General features: G+C 40.2%; 1 protein-coding gene across 5 annotated transcripts in view; it reads right to left on the reverse strand.

The window, feature by feature from the left end:
* The window catches only part of LOC139631575 (spectrin beta chain, non-erythrocytic 4), a 93,930-nt gene that overhangs the window by 21,591 nt on the left and 48,154 nt on the right, over positions 1-24,185 (reverse strand). For 4 of the 5 annotated variants that reach the window (XR_011693411.1, XM_071495847.1, XM_071495845.1 and 1 more), the window contains 2 exons: positions 20,558-20,704; positions 2,698-2,961 (listed from right to left, as the gene is read on the reverse strand). Coding sequence is in view for 4 of the 5 variants with exons in the window: in XM_071495847.1 (XP_071351948.1) it covers positions 2,698-2,961; positions 20,558-20,704 (411 nt within the window). In the remaining variant the exon portion in view is untranslated. Of the gene's footprint in view, positions 1-2,697; positions 2,962-20,557; positions 20,705-21,450; positions 21,924-24,185 lie in introns of those variants that run through there. The other variant, XM_071495848.1, reaches the window with a different exon arrangement.

Genomic DNA, 24,185 nt, shown 5'->3' on the forward strand with positions numbered 1-24,185 from the left:
GTTCAGTTCACTGACATTTCAACATTTGATCAAAGTGAACATGAAAGCAAAGATGAGACTGAAAGTGACCCAAAGCAGCAAAAAGAATAGTTGACAGACATGAAGTGTAGTGAAGGTTACTATACCCCTTTGTCAGGATGGATGCTGGGTAGTGGAGTTTGGTTTGATGTTAAGATGATGTGGGAAAGCAGTGCCTGTTAAAGGAAGCTGTAAGCGGCATGCTGTGGGAGAGGAGAATGAGAGATGTCTGGTGAAATGATGAGGTAATGAAAGGATGAATCTGTGCGTCAGCCCCAGGTCACACCTGTCAGCTGTTTGCTGCGTAAAAGATCTGAATCCTAAAGAGTTACCTCCCAACATCACATCAACACATTTACACCGTGGAATTAAACCAAATATATTTATTTATGGAATATGAAGTTATGGGTTGAGAGGATAAACAACAAAAGTTGTTTTGTTGTCGTACTGTTCTTGTGTGTTGAAAGGTCATTATCACCTCTGACTTAAGAGCAAGGTCTGTTGTTGTACTTACTGACACTTCACTGTAAATTCTACAGAGAATCCACTGAAACTGACAAATTTAGTTCTGCAAAAGTCAAACTTATCTTACCAGAATCTTAATCCTGCTGTTCTGATGTTTCTAACTGCAAGTGCTTGTGTGGCATTTTTTAAAGCATTGCACATGCATCCTGCACAGCAGAAATTCATGATTGTCCATGTGTTGTAAAAAAATGAGTAAAAAAAACAAGGATATGATTTTTACTTTTAAAAACTTTTAAAACTACTTTTAAACTATTAAAGATAAAGGTCTGGGGGAGATGAGTGTGAACATCTGCAGCCAATGACACCATCTGTATGTGAAGAGATATATTGCTGTCTATACCCTCCACGAGTCTTCTGCTACTGTACATGCACATGAGGAGTTGGTAAATCCAAATAAAACATAAGTAAAAAAGCACAAAAAAAAGTTTGGAGAATAAAGTGAGAGTAATAATAGTTGAGGTCGACTGGAAACTCTTAGTTAATGTTTATATTTTTTGTTGATTAAGATTTGGTTGGTGTTAAATGGACTGCAGCACAAAGTACAGTGCCTCATAACACACACACACATACTGCAATGATCATTTGGAATCAGTGACTTGAATCAGCAGTGCTCTCTAACTTTGGAGCCAAGCCAAAATAAAATATGAATTTCCTATTTTAATTAAAGCACTTAAGTTGCACCGCTACAGAGATGTGATCTCTCACTGCCCACAGTCAGTCTGAACTGAAGAACACACAAACCAGTTGTTCAGTGTTCAGTATTTAAATAAAACAATGCTAGTGTGTAACATTTCGATGATTCAATGCTTGTGTGTAACATCAACTGAACTAATTCTCTATTAGCATGTCCTATAGTGAAATAACTGACACAGGACTAAGGATCCTATCAGTCACAAAGCAGTTAGCTTATCAAAGGGCGTCAACATCTTGTTGATTTATTTGGCAAACAAAAATGAAATTCTACAAGATCCTGGCAGCTGTATTTAAAAATATACTAATCAATAACTTCCAGTCAGTATCTGTAAAATGATCTTGGGATGAACTCTTATGAAAGCTGACTGGGTTAGCATGAAGGCTTATAGTGTTTAATTCAAAATTAATGTTGGGGTGAAAACAAAAGAGCCTTCCTTCACTGAAATGAAATGACAAGCTCAACAGAAAGTACTGCGGACACGCAATAATAACGTAAACAATGAGTCATTCTGAGACAGTTCAACACGTGAAGTAAGAAGCAGAGCAACAGCATCCCATTCATAGTTTAGGTCAACTAACATCATGCTTTTGCACAGTATTGTACAATAATCTGGCAAAAAAATGTTCAGAATGTGATTGTTAAACCTGCAAGTATTTTGGTATAAAAAAAGAAAAGAACAGAGACTAAAGAAGTATCAGAACAATGCTTCAAAAATCATAGAGGAAATAATGAGCACCTGCTTGTTAGACCGATAAAAAAAACCTAAAACAAAGCGGCGGTGCCATTTAACTGGCTCATGAAATCCTCCCCAAAAATAAACATATGTTCCCTTTAAAACTGAACATGGAAGAAAGGGTGATCTTCGGTTGGCATCACTTAAACATGCCCTTAAATTAAACAAAATTTGTAAATATTACTGTTTATCATTAAGAAATTATCTTTGCAATGTAGCAGATAGTTCAAGACATTCGTAGCAGAGATGACTAACTGAGCGGATAGGAAATGAAATACTGAGTAGTTTTCAGCTTCTCGGCCTCCTCTGAAAATGAGAACTGAAAAAGTCAGATCATTATTTGGTTTATTTGTCAACACTCTGCAGCAACAACTGCATCATCATTGCTTTTTGGGGCATTATATGCCTGGATTGGATAGCCACAGTGGAGACTGACAGGAAATGTGGGGAATAGCACAATGATGCAAGCATGTGTCCCTGTATGTAGTGTAACTAAGAGTAAAGTAAGGACAGAAACACGCATGTCTTCACTCAGATTGCAGAACTTTTGCATATGCAGCAAAGTCCCAGGGTGCAAGTCCCAAGTCGAACTTAGAACTTGCACCCTGACCATTTGGCTATCAGGTCCCCCCACAATGGCATAATCATAACTCAAACAGTTTGAGACTCAGTAAGCTAGAGGTTAGAGAAAACAGATTTGTCTTCAATGTTTTTAAATCCTGTGTACCTGTAGTTTTTTGAGCTGCTTGTTGACAGTGGTAAGGTCTTGTCCCTGGTCCACGTAGGCCAGTTGACCCTCCAGCTGGCCCAGTCTCTGGTCCAGGCTTTCGTAGCTCTGCACCAGCAGGTCAGCCTTGTTGGCCTCGAAAAGCTGGCGGGCTTTGGCCTGGGTGGTGCTCTCAAGGTCCTGCCAACACTCCCTGATCTCCTCCAGCTTCTTCCGGACCACAGGACTGAGCTCCGGCTTCTCCTGGATCAGCTGCTGGCCCTCCTGGATGGACGGGAGGAGGGAGGAAGAGGGGGGGGGGGTGAGACTGTGGTAAGGCTTTTCATTATTTATTTATTTATTTATTTATTTATTTATTTATTCATTTATCTATTTATTTATAATAATGAGTTTTCAAATTGTTGTATTATTAAAAATATAACACTATAGGTAAATATTGAAAGCAAAACATTAAACTAAATGACCTTAAATTACCAAAGGTTATACCATAACCACCATGTTATAATAAACACAGACAGATTCCATTATTGTTGTTGCACAGAGCACAACGAAACTGAGTCGAAATCCAGACAGTTATGAAAATGAGATTCAGACCAGGAGAATAAAGTTTCTAATACAGTCTGTATTTTTCTAACTCTATGTACGGCTGTAAAACCAAAACACAAAAGAATTAGACATAAAATGAACAGCAGCAGACAGTCTGAAATGAACTGGTTAAAGAGTGTTTTCATTGGCAGATTTTGATCACTTTTATTATCAATTAAAGTAGTGATTACAACTTTCCAAATAATTAAGGGCTCCATCTACTGATTGTCAAACACAATACCAATATGTGGTTGAACACAATTTTGTCAAAACAACACAAACACAAACCAAGGTTTTTTTGGTTTTTTTTTACACTGATACATTAGTACAAATCTTCACATTTGAAAAGATGTAACTACATTATTGTGACATTTGGTATGTTTAGATGTAAAAAAATATATTATTGTGAAAGCAGTTTTACAATTTCAATTAACAGTCAGTTAACATGACACACTGGAATGTAGAGCTGCAGCAATGAAACATGTTATTCATCTCCATGTCAATCATAAAAATGGCAAGATATCACTGGTTTCAGCTTCTCAAACGTGAACATTTTCTGGTTCTCTCAATCTTCTAGAACAGTAACTGGACAAATAAATGGCACATAATAAAATAGTTAATTGAAAACATAATTACTAGATTAATCAATAATGAAAATAATCATTAGTTGCTACTGTATTGAAATTTCAATAAACTGAGGTTAAAATATAACAGAGGCATAAAGCCAACCATTTCCTGTTTCATTACATCGACAAATATTCACAATCTTACGTTGGGATAATTATGTGCAGACACAGTGGAACTGGGTTAGGAGGTGTGTGTGTGTGTGTGTGTGTGTGTGTGTGTGTGTGTGTGTGTGTGTGTGTGTGTGTGTGTGTGTGTGTGTGTGTGTGAAGAGATTAAACCTTGCTGTATTAAAACCCCTCCCCTTTCTCTCTCTCCCTCTGTACTCTCTTTTTCATATTTCTGCCCCCCTTTTGTACCTCATCCTGTTCTGTACCCCCATTTAGACACACAAACACACACACACACACACACACACACACACACACACACACACACACACACACACACACCACCTATCCTTATGTACACCTGCTCCCTTTCTGTTTTTTTTCTATTTAGCTTCCCCCACAGTGAAATCCTTCCCCCATCCAATTGTAATTCATATTGTGCACACACACATATGTGTGTGTGTGTGTGTGTGTGTGTGTGTGTGTGTGTGTGTTTTACAGGGAGAAAGAGAGCTACAGAAAAAAGGAAGAAATGATTGTTATTGTTCATTCAGTGTCTATTGTCAATCTTCTTGTTAAAAGACAACAAATTAATGGTCCAATATGGCTGCTAATGGCTGTACGTGTAAAAAAAGATTACCATTAAGAACTCCTCTTGAATTGGTTCTCTTACACAAAAACAAAAGTTTTAACTACTATTTACTCACTTTTATCAAAATAAAAGCTTTTACTGCTAGTGTTAGTGTTTTAGTGCATCGTGTACAATGGAGGAATTTTGGGCAGCACCTCGAAGGTTGATGTGTTTAATGAGTGGCCATAAGCACAACATACAAACAAACAATGAGATTAATAAGTTAATCAAAGATGAGTTAAGAATAAAAGATCAATTTTAACTTAAGAACAAAGACTAGGAGGCTATATCATCCTGCTAGTGGCTCTGTAAAGCTCAATATAGGCAAAGCTATACTTTGAACTAAATGCTAACAAGCCAGTTTTGAGGTAGCATTAGCAGATTTGCACAGAACAACACACAGCTGAGACTGATGGGAATGGCATTAGTTTTGCAGGTGTTTGGTCATGAACTGAAGTACACGACAAACTGTGACTCAGTGACCAGATTCATTAGGATTCATTAGGATTCATCCCCTGGGAACCATGGATTTATGTACAAAATCGTTTACCAGTCCATCCAGTAAATATTCATATTTCACAGGATAAGAGAGCTAGAGCTGCCAAGGGGAACAGGAAGGCACTACCAAAGTCAGTATGATTCATTCTCTGGGAACCACGAATTGGGAGACCAACTGACCAACAAAACTAGTTGATGTTTGGTTCACCTAATAATTCTGTAAAAAACACTTGCCAAATATAAAGTAATATATACCAACAAACATTATAATAAGTCACATCTTCTAATGAAATATACCAAATACACATTTGTAAATAATGTTCATAAAGACTTGCTAGTGAACACATGCCATTTAGTTTGGGATTCATCATATTGTGTAAAAGAGATTTTAAAATTTCAAGGACATAAAATTTACTGGCCCTCCTGCCAGATATCATGTTATTCTGACCCAATTTTCTGCAAAAGACTAAATTTTCCAGCATTTGGTGCTTGGTGGGTGGTAATTTCAGACTCTGCCAAGACATCTCACAAAGACAGGGAAGTAACTCTGAGCAGTGACTCATCATCCACAGAGGACAACATCCTGCCTGAAGAACTCAGGTTATGATAAAATCTACAGACACAGAGAGCTGCCCAATGACTGGAAACTGGAAGGCACCGATACCATAAAGAGGTTCCCATTTCAAACCCCTCCCCTCCAAAAAAACAAAAAAACAAAAAAAAAAACAAAAAAAAAAACAAAAACTGCTGCGTGAGTGTGGTTCAGGAAATGAGTATTATAAAAAGTACAGTAAAGTACAGTAGCTCTAACAACAACATAGGTTTTTAATCTGCAAATTGCTCTAAAAAGCTTTTTTAGAGGGGATGGTGTATATAACTGCACTCACGTGAATGTGAAGTCAGATATTACAGAATACGTGTCATTTATTACAAAATATATGAAATAATTATAAATATATGAAAATATATCTGAATTATCTTCACCTGTGTTTTCAATACATGGCAATTTATTTTTTATTGTCTAATTACTGTTAAAGAACATGTCACAACATAATATATTTTTCTTCTTCCCTATGTTGTATATAGGAAACACTATATATACACTTTATATTACACTTATAGTACTCATATGGTATATAAGGTATATTGTATAGAAAGTACCAATAACCCTATAATTTCTTTCTTATTTTGAAAATATTGCATTTGATATATTTCACAATACTTTCACAATAATTTAATATATATCTACATGTATGGAAAAATAAAGTGATCTTATATTTGTTGAATAAATGAGATCTGTCAAATTTATTCTGTCAATTTCTACATTAAATGAAGATGAAAATAAAACCACACAAACACCACCGGCTCAGGTTCCTGCAACAGAAGAAGAAAAGGAGCAGAGGAGGATGAAGAAATGTCTTGTTTTCCTCAAAAGCTACAACAATTATCCTCTTGGAAGAGCTGCAGTTTATTTTCTGTTGTTCCAGTGAAGTGAAATGGAGATGAAAGGGGTTATAATGGACGTGTGCAATGTGTGTACATACATTAACACATACACAGAAAACAGATGAATTACAAGCTGTACAGCAGGTTACGCTACACCACACTACACTGTCGTGTCATTTTTCCGTGTTTGGTGTGGTGGTGTTTCTCCGGCTGCTGATGTGTGCTGTCCTCTGTGGTGAGTGGGTGGGCTGCGTGGGCTCGAGCAGCTTCATCCACAGGCTCAGAGCTGCTACTCCACACTCACACATACTCAGGCCGCAGTTCAAAGAGGACCAAATATTCCACCGCTAAAACAAACAGTCACTGCAGAGATCCCACAGCAAACAGGAAAATATCTAACACATAACAGCAATGTTTTATTTTTAAAGTTAAAAACAGCTGCATAATGTTGTCCTCAGGGTTATCTCGACCTGAGCTTGGAGACAGACATTTTAACAGAAAGCCTCTGTTACAAGCTGAGGGTGTGGAGTTTGAAAGACACAGTCATTTGTTAGGTAGTGAGGGTCTAATAAAAGATGTCGTCAAACGACATTAATTAAAGGGAATAAAAGGCTCAAGTGCTTTTGGAGCTTGACTCATACCATGGACTAAAAGCCAGGCTATGTCTGCCTTGACCACTCTGCTAATCTATCTCTTGCAATCCACCAAACTTTTGGAAGTATGAACAATAAATCTTGAGTGTACCCATTGAAAGCGGTAAAGATTAGTGTAGTTTGCCCCCGCCTGTTTAATGTGGTGTTGTGTCTTTTTCCTTTTTCTATGAATGAAGTTTGAGCTTCTTAAGATGGAGCTCGACTTTCAGTTCATCTGGTGATGATAATAAGTATTTTCTATCATTATTTACTTTCATTAAGGTAATTAATTCACTGAAATATCCTAAATACTATTTAATACTGACAAACTAAATTATTACTGTCTTATGGAAATCAGTGACATCAGAAAGTATTCCCGTGAGTCTCGATAGCCAAACGTTTAAGGCACAGACCACATAATCGCAACGTCTTCAGTTTGAATCCAGCCTTGTGTCACCACACTCTCAAGAAGTAATGATAATAATAAGGACAATAATCTGCCGTGATTTAAAGATCATTTAAATATATGACCCATTGCCCTGACCTCTGTGGTCATGAAATCATTTGAGCGCCTTGTCCTGTCCCACCTCAAATCCATCACTGACCCACTCCTGGACCCCCTGCAGTTCGCCTACAGAGCCAACAGGTCTGTAGATGACGCCGTCAACATGGCTCTCCACTTCATCCTCCAGCACCTGGACTCCTCAGGGACCTATGCCAGGATCCTGTTTGTGGACTTTAGCTCTGCCTTCAACACCATCATCCCGGCTCTGCTGCAGGACAAGCTCTCCTAGCTGAGCGTGCCTGACTCCACCTGCAGGTGGATCACCGACTTTCTGTCTGACAGGAGGCAGCACGTGAAGCTAGGAAAGCATGTGTCTGACTCCCAGACCATCAGCACTGGATCCCCGCAAGGCTGCGTTCTTTCTCCTCTGCTCTTCTCCCTGTACACCAACGCCTGCACCTCCAGCCATCAGTCTGTCAAGCTCCTGAAGTTTGCAGACGACACCACTCTCATTGGACTCATCTCTGATGGCGATGAGTCTGCCTACAGAACAACCTAGAGCTAAACGCTCTGAAGACAGTGGAAATGATAGTGGACTTCAGGAAGAGCCCAGCCCCACCCACCCCCATCACCCTGTGCGACTCCCCCGTGGCAGCCTGTTCTGGTTAGTAGAGCACAGGTTTAAGAGATGTGCACTTACTGTGCACGCACAGACACACACACAGACACACGGTACCCGCTTCTTGGGTACCACCATCACAGAGGGCTCATCAAAAAAGCTCAGCAGAGGATGTATTTCCTGAGGCAGTTGAAGAAGTTCAACCTGCCAAAGACTATGATTGTGAACTTCTACACCTCCATCATTGAGTCCCTCCTCACCTCCTCCATCACCATCTGGTACGCTGCTGCCACGGAGAGGGACAATAACAGACTGCAGCGTATCATCCGCTCTGCGGAAAAGGTGATTGGCTGCAGTCTTCCATCCCTCCAGGACCTGTATGCCTCAAGGACTTTGAGGCGTGCAAGGAAGATTGTAGCTGACTCCTCCCACCCTGGACACAAACTCTTTGAGACACTCCCCTCTGGCAGGAGGCTGCGGTCCTTCAGGACCAAAACCTCTCGCCACAAAAATAGCTTCTTCCCATCTGCTATTAGCCTTATCAACAAGGCTAGAGAGCCCCACTGTTGCCGATCCCCCTGATCCTCAATTGCACCAATCACCAGAAAAAATTCCTTGTATGTGAAAACATACTTGGCAATAAAACTGATTCTGATTCCGATTCTGATAAAGAGTATATACGAACCAGAACAAAATAAATAAGAAGAACCAGGCAAAGTGTAAAAAGAACAGGAAGAAGAAGTCCTGGAGGACAGAGAGTGAGGAGCCCTGACAGGACACTGATGCTAACAGTAACAGATGGGCCATCCTCATTCTGCTGTCTGGTCTGTATATCACAGCGGACATCTGCTCCTGAGCATCACTGCTGACACTCTGCTGGTCAGTGTGTCTGTCATGCTCAGGCCACTGTGGCTATTGTGTCAATATTTACTTTGCATGAGAAATATCTACAACAACTCCTCTGCACATTTTAGGTCATAGCATAGCATAGAGTGACTGTTGAATTGGTGACGTTTTTCAGTTTCAAAACATCAGTCTGGTGCACAGGGAGTGATGCAAGGCAACAGCAGGAGAAATAGTAGTAATAATAAGAGCTGAAAAGATAAAAGGTTTTTCCAAATCCATACTACAAACTAATTCAAGGTAGGTCTTTAGGATGTTGTGTGTTTACTGTTTTTTTTTACAGTAATGCGAGATACTGATGGACACAATTGTCCCTAAATGCAATTCACAAAAAAAGCAATTCACAGCTTCAGAACGATCTTAGAAAAAAAATCTGAAGTCAATGTATGGAGTTTAATTGGCAGTTTAAATTGCAGTTGATTGACATGTGACACAAAGTATGTACATTTTTTAGATTCAATTACATATGTGTCTGTGCTAATGGTATTTTTTTGAGTTTATTATTGTCTGGTTCCCTGCTCGTACTGTTAGTGTAGCACCGAGATACAAAAAAAGGTAATCATGAGTTGTCACCCACACGCAAGCAGCCTGTTCTGGTTAGTAGAGCACAGGTTTAAGAGATGTGCACTTACTGTGCACGCACAGACACACACACAGACACACACACACACACACACAGACACACACACAGCTGGAGATGACATATTTTCCAGAAGGTACCCAGCTAGAGGCAGAGATAAGCAATGTAGTACCATCCACCTAAAAGTGCCCTCCTCTGCTCCTCTGTAAAAGCATCACTTTGACTGAAGAGAAGCACTGAACCTGTTTGTTTTTACTTTGTCTTCCTCAACCCTGAGTTGGTCTTGTTGTACTGAAAGCATTAGAAAGCTCAGTGTGCACCAGGATTTTGGAGGCATATGAGAAGAACAGTTGAATGAATTACTGAACTTTGCTGTCTGATATGAGCTTAAGGTAAGTAAAGAGATAAGTAAAGATGGTCAGTCGTGAAATAAGGCCCTTTTTCAGTAATAACATTTATGGGTTACTTCTGATCATCTTTGATAACAAAATAAAATAATAATATTTATTTGAAATCTTTCTGGAATAAACTGGTGAAACTACAGCAAACAGATTTAGATTTAAACCCTCCTGGTGTCGATGAAGGCCAGTCAAAGCCAAGTTCTCTTAACAGCAGGGCTGCAGAGCCAGCAGATGAAGCTGCTTTATAGTATCAGTATGAGACGTATTGAGGTCAGAATCAGCAGGCACAGACAGAATGAAACAAAAGATAAACTAGGAGCTCCAGCTCCAATACATTAGAAAGTGCAAGCGCCCATTTTCCCTGTTTTAATCTACAACAGTGTACAGGTGAGACAAGAAGATGATGGGGGTGAGGATGCCATAGTTTGTTTTTTGCTTATTTTATGGGGAAACACAATTGAAACATCTATAGGTCTAGAATGCTTAAGATGACTACATGGTCAAGTTGTAATAATAAAGCAGCAAGTGAGTGAAGAGCCTAATATTATTATTATATCATACAACATGTTGCAGATTGGACCTACAGGATTCTCTCAATTGAACATCTCAAATAAAATGAATTTAATGTCTGTTTACTGAAAATTCAGGAAACACCAGAACAGACTTGCTACAGCCCTGAAATAACTACTGTGCACTGTTTACATGAGAAAACCACATCTGACTTTGACTCTTTCCATCATCCTCAGCATCACTGTCTCAGATCAGTCCAGGTCTGAATACTGTGTGAACAGGGTTACCTAAATAAAAATAAAACTGGAGTTGATTGAGAGGAATGAAAATAGAAATCAGCAGATCTGTCTCAGTTTACCACTTGCTCTGAGTAAAAGTGCTTCATTGATGTTCTCACAGCCCGTACCTACACACACCCATACGCCCTCATTCACATACACACTTTCTCATATACTCATATACATATGCAGAGCAACCACAATCACAGAGGTTGGTGAGTGAGGCGGTCACATGTGTAGCATATATCAAAAAGGACATAGGTGTGCTGATGTGTATAATTTAGGTTTTGCATATGTGCATTTTTTAATTTAATTATTTATCTGGCTCTAGCGATGGTAATGTTAATCCTTCCAGCACTGGTCCAGAGTTAGATATCTGCCACGAAATTTGTGACAGACATTCATGGTCTAAACTGGACACATACTGATGATCCCCTGAATTTTCATCTAGGCCACGATCTCCAACACTGAATGCTGAATGTTACCATGCTTATCAAGATAACATTTATGCATGCTAACATTTAACATTTAAATGTTAAAAATCCAATATGCTTAACATTATGTTATAAATGTTCAACATGTCCAATGTCCAAATGCTAAATGAGGATAAAGGGTTTAGGAAAACACATAGCAAAGTAGTGTGTTCGTCATGAGAATCACAGGGCAACTAGTGTTCAGTACTCAACCTAAATCCCGTTTTCTTCAGATATACTGTGGACAAACACCACAAGGACTTGTACATAAGGAGAGAGGCAGCTACCAACAATCATTCAAGAAAAAAAAGATAGAAAAATAACAGTCAGCTGTCACTGAGATATGATATCAAACAAATGTTTTAACATTAAAATAGATTTGTTGTTTCATTAGAGCTTCATTTTCATCAAAACATCAAACTAAGTATAATAGTTACCACTATTCATGTCCTTATAACACATAGGGAGAAAGTGAAAAGTGGGACCAGGGCAGCAGAGGCTGACACTGTCATTCTTAATGAATTAATGAAGGCAATTAAATATTAAGTATAACAGGAGTGAAGGGGACAGGAATCGAAAGCCCACTGGGTTTAGCCTATCAACTGCATGGGGAATAAAGTATTTTCACTGTGAACTCACACACTCCTCCACAGAGTCACATACACAAACACTATCTGCTGCAGCTGAGGCAAATCGCCCTTAATAGCCAGAAGCTTCTATTTGGTCTAAATCACTGCAGTTACATTACAGACATTACAGAATGACTAGGCATGTCTTTACAACCAACCCAACTCCTTAAGGCGTGCAGACTACTGTAGCATCGATTCCTACCTCTGTATATAGAAAAACTCAGGTTCTATTTTTGGTTGGAAACCAAAAACCTGCACAAGTAGCTCAACAAAAAGTATTCTTACATCTGGGCTGTTTGCTTCCTCTTCATCAGAAACGCTACAGTATTAATCTTTCGCCTATGAGTTTTGATAAAATTGTTTCACTCAGGTTATTCATTCATCCACAAACTTTGTCAAAGTTTCAAAGTAGAGATGTGATCCACATATATTAAGATTTGTTTATGTGGCCCATTAAGGACGCCCAGTCATCCTGCAGCGACAGAACAGCAGTTATCGATTACACACTGCATTACACATTCAGAACACTGCAAACCTCAGCTTATTAGATTTGGCCCTCTACACTACACTACATTAACACCTAAAGTTGTTGGTTGAATCTCAACATTTCAAACCACTTTGTGTCTTACTTCATGTCCTGTTAAAGGAAGAAGGGGGGGGGGGGGGGGGGGGGGGACAGAGAGAGAGAAAGAAAGAGAGAGAGAGGGAGAGAGACAGGAGGACTCTATAAAAGACTTCTAAAATCTCGGAGAAAATATAATAATATAATAAAAATGGTGTGATGTTAAACAAACAAGCTGAATTCTTTAGAGAACCAGTGTTCGTCAGGGTCGTCCAACATTTTTAATGTGTATATAAATGAAAATGCTGCTCAGCTGTTCAGTTGCATCAATGTGCTGCTCCTGGCTTCTTCCTCCAAGACAGAGATGTGAGGTCTCGGTTTTATGCTCATGACGCGTTCTATTATCTCCTGCCGAACCACAACTACAGCAACAGCTGGACATGGTAGAAGAATACTGTCAGAACTGGGCCCTGACAGTAAATATGAAGAAAACTAATACGAGCTTTCAAAAATGCCCCAGATGTCAGGAAAACAAATACCGGTTCACCATAAATAATCAACTTACTGAACACAGTATGAGCTGTGTCTACCTCGGTATAAACATAACATCCAGAAATTTCAACACGGCTGTGAATGCACTCAAAGAAAATGCTCTGTGAGCTCTACATGTAATTACGAAAACATTTTATAACTCCCAAACTCAATTTAAAATGTGGCGTCAAATATTTGACACTGTTTTCCTGCTCATGTGGTGGAGATGTATGGTGTCTACTCCGTCATCACAGCTACACCCACTGGCATAAACACCCAACAGAATCTCTACATGTGCTGAGACTAAGAGCCACCTCTCAAACACACACTGACCAGTCTCATTAACACTGTTTTCCAAACACCAATCAGAGTAAAGTTATAACACAATGTAAAGAAACTTATCTGAAACACTGGAAAGTAGACTGTTGTCCGTCCCTAAACAAAGATGATGAATTAGCAGAATATCTCTTAACTGTCAGCTATAGAAGGCAGAGGCAGATCCTGACCAAGTACAATGAGCACAAACTGGCAATCGAACAAGGACAACACAAAAAAATCACAGCAACCCAAAGAAAACAGACCATGTGGTGACAGGTGAGGTTGAGACAGAGATCCACTTCCTCCTAAAATGTACACCATTCAATTAAATAAGGAACATTTACTCTAATCGATTCAATTCTGTTGTTACAAATTTCAATGAATTAAAGGACATCTCAAAATTAAAAATACTATAAATATGGAAAAGGAGACAGGGCGCATGTTGATGCCCAATATAATATAATAATATATAATACACTGTAAATATACAATTAATCTCTGAATTTGAATCAGAATTTGTGAGAGGAATGGCGGGAAGGAGAGATGACCTTCACACATGAGCTGTATGAAGAGAGGAGGGAAGACAAGGTGAGGGGAGAGGGGATTGGACAGCTGTTGCCTGGCAACCGCTGCAAGCACAAGAAAGAGGAGACACATTGCTCCAGCCACTATCAGCTGTTCATCACAAACTGACACAGCACAAGAGATGCATCATGATCATCCAAAAAGGCCTCCTCTGCTGGGGTGTCCCCTTCTACCAACACTCACCTAAACCTGAGGTGAGATTGTTGTTTTAGTGCACGTGGTCCTTTCAGACCACATTATGTATGATCATACAACTCTACACTTTACAAAAACAGACGCAGCTGATGGTAAGTTTGACTTATAATGGTTTTTCTCAGCCTCTCTTAAGGAGCCAATGAGCTTCGGACTATAATCACAAAATTCATATTTTAGGAGTTTATCTAATGAATTTATCTTTATTGTACTATAAACATGAGTGTTTTGATGTGTTAGGGTGCCTGGATTGTCAGGATGCAATCATACCCACACTGTTTGTGTTATACTCCAAGGAACAGAATAAAATATTTACTCAACTTTTCATATTTGTGTTTTATCTGCAGGGCACATACACTCATATGAAGCAAGAGTTTTGGTACCTTGAGATTGTGTCAGGGAGAGATTTTAGCAGCAGAAGTGAATCAAACCAAATTCAGTTAAGTGTGATGGACTGATCCACACTCTCTACTGTAAAAACCCTTCTCTTGGAGAACAAACAGCAAACAAACAAACATATAATCATCTGTCCAGTATGCAGGTGATATCATTTCTTTTTCAATGCATGTCTTCCCAAGCATGAGAAACCACTGGCTGTAAGTGTAAATATCTCCTCAGACCAGTAAGACCTTGTGCCTCTTGCTGTCTCCTTTAGTCAGTCGTATGCTTGCTAACGTTAGCCTCAAGGGCTAAAATGTTTATCAGTGTACCTACCTACATAATCATCATCATCAAGATTTGAACTCCTAAATATCAAACATGTTTGATAATATTAGGGCAGCTCCAGTGAGTCTGTGAGAAGTTCAGGATCTGTGAACCCTTCACATTACAAGACAAGCTGGCCTATAGGACCAGAGTTCTCCTCTGGTTGTTGGGAGGGGTCAATCAGGGATAAAAACTCCTGCAGTCTGAGTTTGGCTCTAGCAAACAGAAATACAGTTATTTTGAAGGAACAGAGACATTTTCTGTTTTCTTGTTTCAGTTATTTGGTTCCCCCAGAGTTCAAAAATCCAGAGTTTAAACATGAACGTACCCTGCTGTTAGCCTTTTGGTAGATAGGCCTTTGGTTAGCTAGAGACTCCGCAGAGTTGGCATCTACCTCTGGCCTTAAGGAGGCTGCTGATGAGGAGAGGAGGGGGAGGTGGACACTTTAGGAGACCTTGATGTAAAGAGTGCTGTCTCTGGTGGAAAACAGGTGGATTAACAAGCAAAAATATGTGACTATGAGACAAATATCATCTGTAGTTACCTAGATATTTAAATTGAACATATCAGGTAACTTGATTGGGCAATTACTCAGTTCCCTCGTAAAAGTGCCTGCCTATCCTTTACATGTACTGTACACTGAACTGCACTGTACTGTAATACAGATACCCATGTAATCACAGATGGCTGACGCCACCCTAAAAACAGGAAATGAGCTTCAGAGTCCTTCACAGCAAACAGGGGTTCTGGCCCGATTACATAAGCAGACCAGAGATTCTCAGAGGACACAGACAGAAAGACACAAGGCACCAAGCAGGAGGACAGAACAATGGTTCTAACACTAGTCAGCAATGTGTGCAAATCCTTAACAGCACTGCCATGATAAAATGCCAAATCCTATGATCGTTATCTTGCAAAAAATTATAAGTTGCTAAGCAACGGCCATGGAGCAGGCTTGTGGGGTGAACATGACTGCCACTTATGACTTCAGAGGCTAAACCTTGTCTATCTGCCAAAATCTACAAGGCCTGGTGTGAATACAGTCTGCTACTGCAGAGCATGGGCTGGTACCACTAGAGCTGAATACATGTTTGTGCTTCTCTACTTAAGAGGGTCACACTGACATATTATAATCCCTACCTAACATCTAACCCACAACCTAAACCTAAATTTACATGACTCCTAAAACCAAATCTTGACCCTTAAACAGCTCTTTAAAGCAATGATGTTGAACCAAAATGTCTCCCACTCCTCAGGAGAGTACACACATATAGAGGACACCCACAAAACACACACGTAACCTTTTCTTTCCATAAACGTCTCAAAGGGTCAGTTCCTCTATCTGCACCGAGATGCTCCTTTCTTGAAATAAAAATAACATAAAATACAAAAGTCTTATTTTTATCATCTCCGTTTTAATCACCAGCACTTCAGTGCCACACACGACCATGAATGTATTTTTGTTAAATAATTCACATTGTTGCTGTGTGTAGAACATGTTAACGACACAGTGTTAACTGATACCCTGAGTCGTCTTTACACTGTATAGTATACACACTGAAAGACAAAGTGTAGTTTTTACTCACAAATTATAGTTTCTTTAACAGTAAAATGAGCTGAGCAAATCTGACCAAATCCAAATGTGTCCATCTCTTTCTCCATCATCTGGTGACAGTTTGGTCAAACCACAGGATTTTGTCCATGTTTTGATTCATATTGCTTAGGATGGGAAGGAGACTCACATGAGTGTGAACAGGCCTCACAGAAACTGTTACATCTTTGACTTCTGGTTTGGTTGTCTGCAGTATAAATGGGGCTAAAAGGTCATTTTTCAGTGTTCTCTTCTGTATAACAAAAAATAAATGTAGTAAAATGAAAAACAAGAAGGATAACTTTAAGATCTCAGTGTTGTTTGAGTAGTGTAGGATTTGACGTTTTCAATATTATTTTTTGCTTTGAGCCAAATAACATACTTTCATCTGAAGATGAAAACAAAGAAATGCACTTAGCAACATTCTGATACTTCAGTTTGTGGGCATAAAACTTACAGTGGACTCCTTCATACATCAGAGCAACAGCAGATTTGATATTTCAAGAGATGCACTAATCTTTTACACACAACATTTCAGACAACCAAAGCCATTTTTTAACTGTGGTCCAAAGAAGTTATGCCAATTATATTCATACAAATAATGCAAAAGTAAATTAGAAACTTATCATTGTGTGTATTATAATACATTTAACTTTTTTTTTTTTTATTCCAACAACTTTTACAGAAACAGCCCAGGGCTCTCTCCACATTATACCACAGTGTATCATACATCATTCAGCCAATTTCCCTGCATCATAAACCCACGTTTTAGACGTGTGCACACATGCTAACGTGCACAGTTACACACACACATTCTCACACGCCAACTTCAAAGTGCTCACTACGGAAGAAGTAGAGAGACATGACTGGGTTCTCGGCAACAGGCATACAGTAATTAGACATAATGAGCAGCTTATAGGGCAGTAGTGGGTGAGGCTGCCTATCTGTGTAGCCATCAACCACGATGTTACAGTGATCAGCGAGCCGATTGGACAAGGACAGAGAGATGATGTAACACCTCAACCTGACTTGTTCATTTGAAGCTTTTCTGTCCTGACTATACAATATATTATCTACCAGAAAATCAATAGTAAAGGTTGTTTTGTTTTGAAAAGTGACCTTTGTGGTCGTGCAACTCTTTTATTGCCTAGGTCTATGGCTGGAGTCAAATCATGCATATGTATATGGTATATGCTGCAACCATTTGGCCAGCAGGGTGCTCCTGTGAAAGCATAATTTTTTGTTTCATACAAATTAATTATCAAACGTAGTTGCTGATTAACATCAACTAATCAATTAATTGACTGATCATTCCAGCTCTGGTCTGAGCCATGTCAAAGGTACAGTATGTGTACAGATAATAACACATATCGCAGTGTTGTGCCTTGGCTTGGTTCATTCTGCTCCCACAGGGGAGTTCAGTTTCAGCCCTGCCCAGTATGACACTGCAGAGGACTGAGCCATTATGCCATAGTCAACTGTATGCACCATCAAAGCAAAAGTATGATGGGATTTTATGACTGAAATACAACCACTCATTATAACACTCATTATAACCATATTTCATGTTTCAGTTAGCAGTATAAGAGCAAAGCGTTATGATAATAAATGTTATGTCAGTGCAGTGTCTCTTCACTAAAAATACAGGAGTTATTTGACTTTCCTTACAACAGATGTACTGCCAAGATTTGTTTATACCACACACCACGTCAGAACTGCAGCTTGCTAACAGGTTTGATTTTAGAGCCCATATGGGTCCATCAGCATCCATGTGTCCTCAGCCAAAAACCTCAGCCGCTCTTTTGTACTCACTCTGTGTACTCTGAAGAGTCATCACATAAAATATCTAATTTTGCACCGATAATAGGCACAGTTAGACTGCTGCATGCTCTCCACCAACTGTCTACATGGCCTGCTCACTTCAAACAGGTAAGAAGGACAAGCATGGTTTAAAGAGAGAAAGAAAAAGAAAACTCAGTACGTCATGTAGACATAACGGGGCTGTAGCATTACACAACTAAACCCTGCCAGGACACAGACGGAACATGTGGATATTGTATCATATCAACCTTGATTCAAAAATTAAGTTTCCTCTGATGTCCACACACAATCCTCATGTTTATGTTCTCTTGGGATCATAACATTTTACAGATCAGGTGCAAAACCTTCAGACGAAGCAACTTGAGAGATGCAGAAGTCAATTGACAACATAGACAGCAACATAACATCCGGGGCCATCTGCGGTTTTATAACATGGCCAAATGTCATTCAATTATCGCCTTCACTGCCTCTCACAGGCCAGACACAGAGGCACACACACATGCACACACACATAAAACACTTGGTGTGACTTTGCCTAAAACTGAGAAGACTCACAAATCAGTGATAAGATGCAGATGGCCTGAGGCAACGTGGCACTGAACTTCAGCTCTTCTGACCAGTAATGATCTTACACATCCAGATTCACGTCACAGCAGCCAGTCAAAGGTGTGAACACAACCGCCCAAAGTCAACCTAGTGAAACCTGGACGTGCAGCTGGGGAAACACTGGCTAACTTAATTATGTCTGTGTCGACTGCAGCTTTAGTCAAGAGGCTGATGTGCTGTATAAATCTCCTTAATATGAAATAGATCCAATCAGGACACAGAGCAGTGGTGAAGGTTACAGCGCTCCCCTCTCTATTTAAAACCCTCTGTAACACTTTCTGTCTTTGCCACTGGCTTTGTCACGTTTTGATTAAGAAGGTTTAACTCTTTAGTGTTTCATAGAAAACTATTATATATAACAGTTTAAAATAAATTTGACTTTAATGAAAGGCTTTGCCACTTTGATGATTGATGTCCGTGCTTTGTTTACATCAGTGATACCTGTCTGAACGGAAACAGACACAAGAGGTCATTTTTCTCCATAAAACCACACATCTCCACAAATCTTAAACTTCAGGGACCAAATGGATGTTTGACAGCGACTATAAATCTTCCCAAACAAAGCTAATGCAACCATCTGTTATAGTCCTAAAATGAGTAGTTTTCTCTTGCTAACAATTAGTGCAGTGAGCTAGCAGGTATCTAATGTATGAATCACCATGATTCAGCAATAAAAACAAATATTTCCATTTGCTACTACTAAAAGATCATTTTGGCAGTTGCTATTTGTAGTTGGTAGTCAACAATGGGGTGGATAATCAATGTGGCTATTTACACCTTTGTGCAAATAGTGACAAACAGCAACAGATGTTTAGACCACCACCTGGAACTTTTTAAACAGCACACTGCAACAATTTGCACTGTCCTGTACGTCATTTTTTTTTAAAACAAGGTGCTTAGGGAGCCATTGGGCATTCCTCATCAGCTGAATGGATGTTGTGTGACTAGTTTCACCTGGGTGTAAATTGACTTAATAATCTATCATTTCTGTGGAGAGGTACAGTATGTACAATCTTGACAACATCTGTCAAAGAAAGACGAACTGCAAAAAGATAAAGCAGTGACCAATACTGCTGACTAACAGTCAGTTTAACCTCTTGTTTGTTATAGTGATATTACCAAAGTTAAGTTATTTTTCCAACACTATACTCTGCTTGCTGTGAACTGTCTACAATGCCGTGACACACATTCTGACAAGTAGGGTTTCTTCAGCAGCTCAGCGGGCCAGTCATACAAAGTCCATACAAATTACTTGTTTTTATCACAGCTCCAAACCAATATTTCAAGTCATTATTTCTCCATGTCTCTATCCTGACATCCTACGCAGCTTATTTCAAAAGAAATGCAAACACTGTAGAATGAAACACATAAGCACATAAATACACATCACACAGCGGCATTTTGTCCCATTCCAAGAAGGCAAAGGTCATAAAACTCACTCAACACCCGAATGACCCAGTAAACCTCCAGCACCAAAACAAGATCAGCAAGGCAGGAACATGTTTGGATGACCAGCAACACTGACCTTTTCAATTTTGTCCAGCCATTCCTTGTTTTGGGCCAACTCGGCCATGAAGGCCTGGTGCTTCAGCCATTTCTTGTGAAGCTTCTGTGTCTCGTCTCGGGTGCTGTCCCTCGCCATCAGCATCTTCTCACACACCCAGTCCCCCAGCTGGACGAGAGAGGCAGGGAGCGAATGAAAGAGAGAGAGAAAGAAAGATAGGTGTCAATACTGGATGAGTATAAATACTGTACAACTGTTGTTGTGGGGTGCTGGTTTTTGTAGAAACTGATTTCTCATTTAAAATGCTGAAATTAGGTCCAGTTCATAAGAGAAACACGTTTGACTGCATAGTGAGAGTTATACACTCACTTACAGTACATTACAACTCACACATGTATGTTTTCATGAGCTTCTGTCATGTGAAAAGGCTAAATAACAACAAGATAGATTGTACTGTAGATAAACACACCAGAAACACATATGGAGGGAGATGCAAGGTCAAACACACAGACATGAATATTTAATGATGCACAGCAGGCACATGTAGGCAGACACACGTGTTCCAAGAAGCATGGCGGCAGGAATTCACATGTACACACAACAGATCACAACGTCCACAACATCAGCAGCAGCAAACCCCCCCCCCCACACACCCACACACACACACACACACACACACACACACACACACACACCTACACTCTCCATCACAGAGTAAAAGCTGCAAATTTTGCACACACAGATTGTCTGTGTGAGGCAAACACAGCATCACCAGCATATTCAGGTCAGCATCAGCACCCTCATCTCTCCGTCATCAGCATCCTCACACCTGCATGGAACATTTCCACCTGCACCTCCATTCGCTAGTACCACTCTCTCCCCTAACCCAGCCGTACAGAGAATAAATCGTTTACCGGCGCCGTTTAACAGGAAGAGCCCGCGGAGTTGTGGCAGCTGCAGGCAGCCGCTGGTATCTGCATCCTCGCTGGTCTGCCGTCACACACATGCAAAGATGCTCTTCACCGCAGAGCCAGATGGAGCGAGAGAACGAGGACAGGAAGGAAAGGACAGAGAGGTGCCTTCTGAATAGGTGAGCAACACAAAAGGTGTGCTGAGAGGAAAACGCCAGCCATGAGGGTAAATAACAACAACACTGGAGGCTCAAGAGACAGACTGGAGACTTCAAACTGAGGCTGCGCTCTCCTATCTCCTCTCTCCTCTCTGTGTGCTCAACCAGGAGAGAGAGGAGGGGCGGGGGCGGATCAGTGACGAGCGAGAGGGCAAGAATGAGTATGACTGAAAGAAGAAGAAGAAGAAAAAAATCCTCTTCCCCAAAACAATAAAATGGCAGACAGCCGAGCCAACGCACGGGTGCTCCTCCCCTGCCTCACACCTTCAGCAACCAGGCGAGTGAGCGAGTGGGCTGGTCAGAGGAGAGATGGAGTGGAGGAGGAGGAGAGGAGAGGGAGGAGCAAAAGAGTGGGATAGGGATTTGGGGGGGGGGGATACAGGCAGTGCCTCCAGGCTCACCGGTCACGGCTAATGATGCTGAGCTGGAAGAGGTAGAGGGGGGAGGTGGGCTTTAAATTGTGTCAAAGTAGGGGGATGGATGAGTGTGACGGTAAAGAAACACTGACAAACAGAAGAGATTTCTTTTCTTTTCTCGCTGCTTTGATGGATTGAAGCACGCCCGTCTCTCCACTAACAGCTCACGACTGCTCCATAGATGCTTTTGTTTTATTCTTCCTCTCCCCGCACTACACACATCACCCCCCTCTACCATCCCTCTGTTCCTCTCTGCAGCAGTCCCAGGCAGCTGTACTCTCTGTCTCCAGCTTGCCTGACGCTGCTGCAGTGGTAAAGCAGAGAGAAAAGAGAGAGAGAGAGAGAGAGAAACAGTAGAGGTTTGGACAGAGTTGGGGGGGGGGGGGGAGAGACAGCTAGTGGAGGATTGGACAGAGCAGTGATTTATCCTCAATGATGTATTTGTAGTTTGATAGATTTACTGCTCCTCTTTCCTTAAAAGGACCGAGGCTGGATTTCAGTGCGACGCCCCCTCTGTTTGTCACTTTGTCACCTCTTTCAGAAGCTATCACACACAGTCACACATGGGTTAGGACACACCGGCTAACATGAGTATACACACACACACACACACACACACACACACACACGTCTCATGACTGCAGAGGTCATGGTGGGTCACAGCCTGATGCCCCCCTTGAGACTGTAAATGAATTGAATGGTTGGGATGTGGGGGGGCGACATAGGGAATGAACGGGTGGGGGAGGAGGGGAGCAGGCGATAGGGAGATATGTCTGATGTAAGAAAGGAAGACAGGGAAAGAAAAGGAGAGGGAGAGGAGGAAAGAGGGCAGTATGAGTGTGAAGAGGAGGGTCAGAGGAGGATCTGTAGCGTCGTAGTCATCATCACGTCATTAGCCTTCATCATCACGTTGATCTCACAGTTTTAACCCAACAACAGACGTCAACAATGTGCACGTCAAGGAAGCTTCTTCAGCTTTACCACAATAAAGCACTTGGACAACACATTGCAGAAAGTTGATGAGAATATGAGGAACTAAGAATAATTAGTCCATTAATCAGTTCAACAAGGAAATTTATTAACAATTTTGATAATTGATCAATTGATCAAATCTTTTCTTTGTTGTAAATTCAGTATCTTTGGGATTGGGACTGTTGGTCAAAACAAAGATGAAGATAAAGAAGTGATGGCAATTTTATCAACTAAACCTCACATCAACAAATTAAAAAAATTAATTAATCAATATTAAAATAATAATTACAAGAATAATGAAAAAAAAGATTAATTTCCATTATATTCCAAATATAGATTTTCTTTGAATAGTTTCTTATATATTTTGAAAAGATGTGACAGGATTTCATGACTCACTGACTAATTTACATATTTTATAATATACTATATAAGATAAAGACAAACATTTGTCGCAGTACATGAGGAAACCAAATTTGCCTTTGTCTGCAAGCTCTAATAAAACATATATTTCCCAGCATTGGACATCAAGAGAAGGTTTGAATTTACACTAAAAAAATACATTTGCATGAGCTCTGCATGCTGAAGGAAATATGTTAGTGCTTCAGGCTTTTTCATGGGCTGAACATTTAATGTAGTGTTTTCTGTAACAGCTGAAAGACCACTTTATTTACATATCTTTTAGGTGTACAAGTCATTAAATCAAGTGACAGGTGAGCTCAGGACAAACACTAGTCCACTTCAGATATTGTATGAAGAAGATTTGTTAACAAAAGATTTTAAAGTCTGGAGAAATCAGGATCAGTTAACTTAACACTGTCTAACATGGGCATTAAATAACTTGTCGGAGTCATCAATGCATAATATGAGACTTGGAGTGAATGCAAACAGAGTGACTTGTCATGTGTAAGGCCACTTGTATTAAATAGTGATACAGTGCGTTTAGCAATGCAGCCTTTGGGCATACACCCGCTCTTCTCTAGAAACAGACCCAGAGGTGAGTCGGGGTAAAGCAACAGTATGATCTCTCAGTTCACTTCAGTCCCCTATTGTCCTGAAGATGGGTTGTACTGTGGATTAACTGGAACAGACAGGTTGAACAGGACTTCTAAGATTATATAGGAGATTAAAAAAA

This window comes from Trachinotus anak, unplaced genomic scaffold (assembly GCF_046630095.1).
Source record: "Trachinotus anak isolate AG129_WGS33_773 ecotype Australia unplaced genomic scaffold, CSIRO_AGI_Tana_v1 ptg000014l, whole genome shotgun sequence".
NCBI lineage: Eukaryota > Metazoa > Chordata > Actinopteri > Carangiformes > Carangidae > Trachinotus > Trachinotus anak.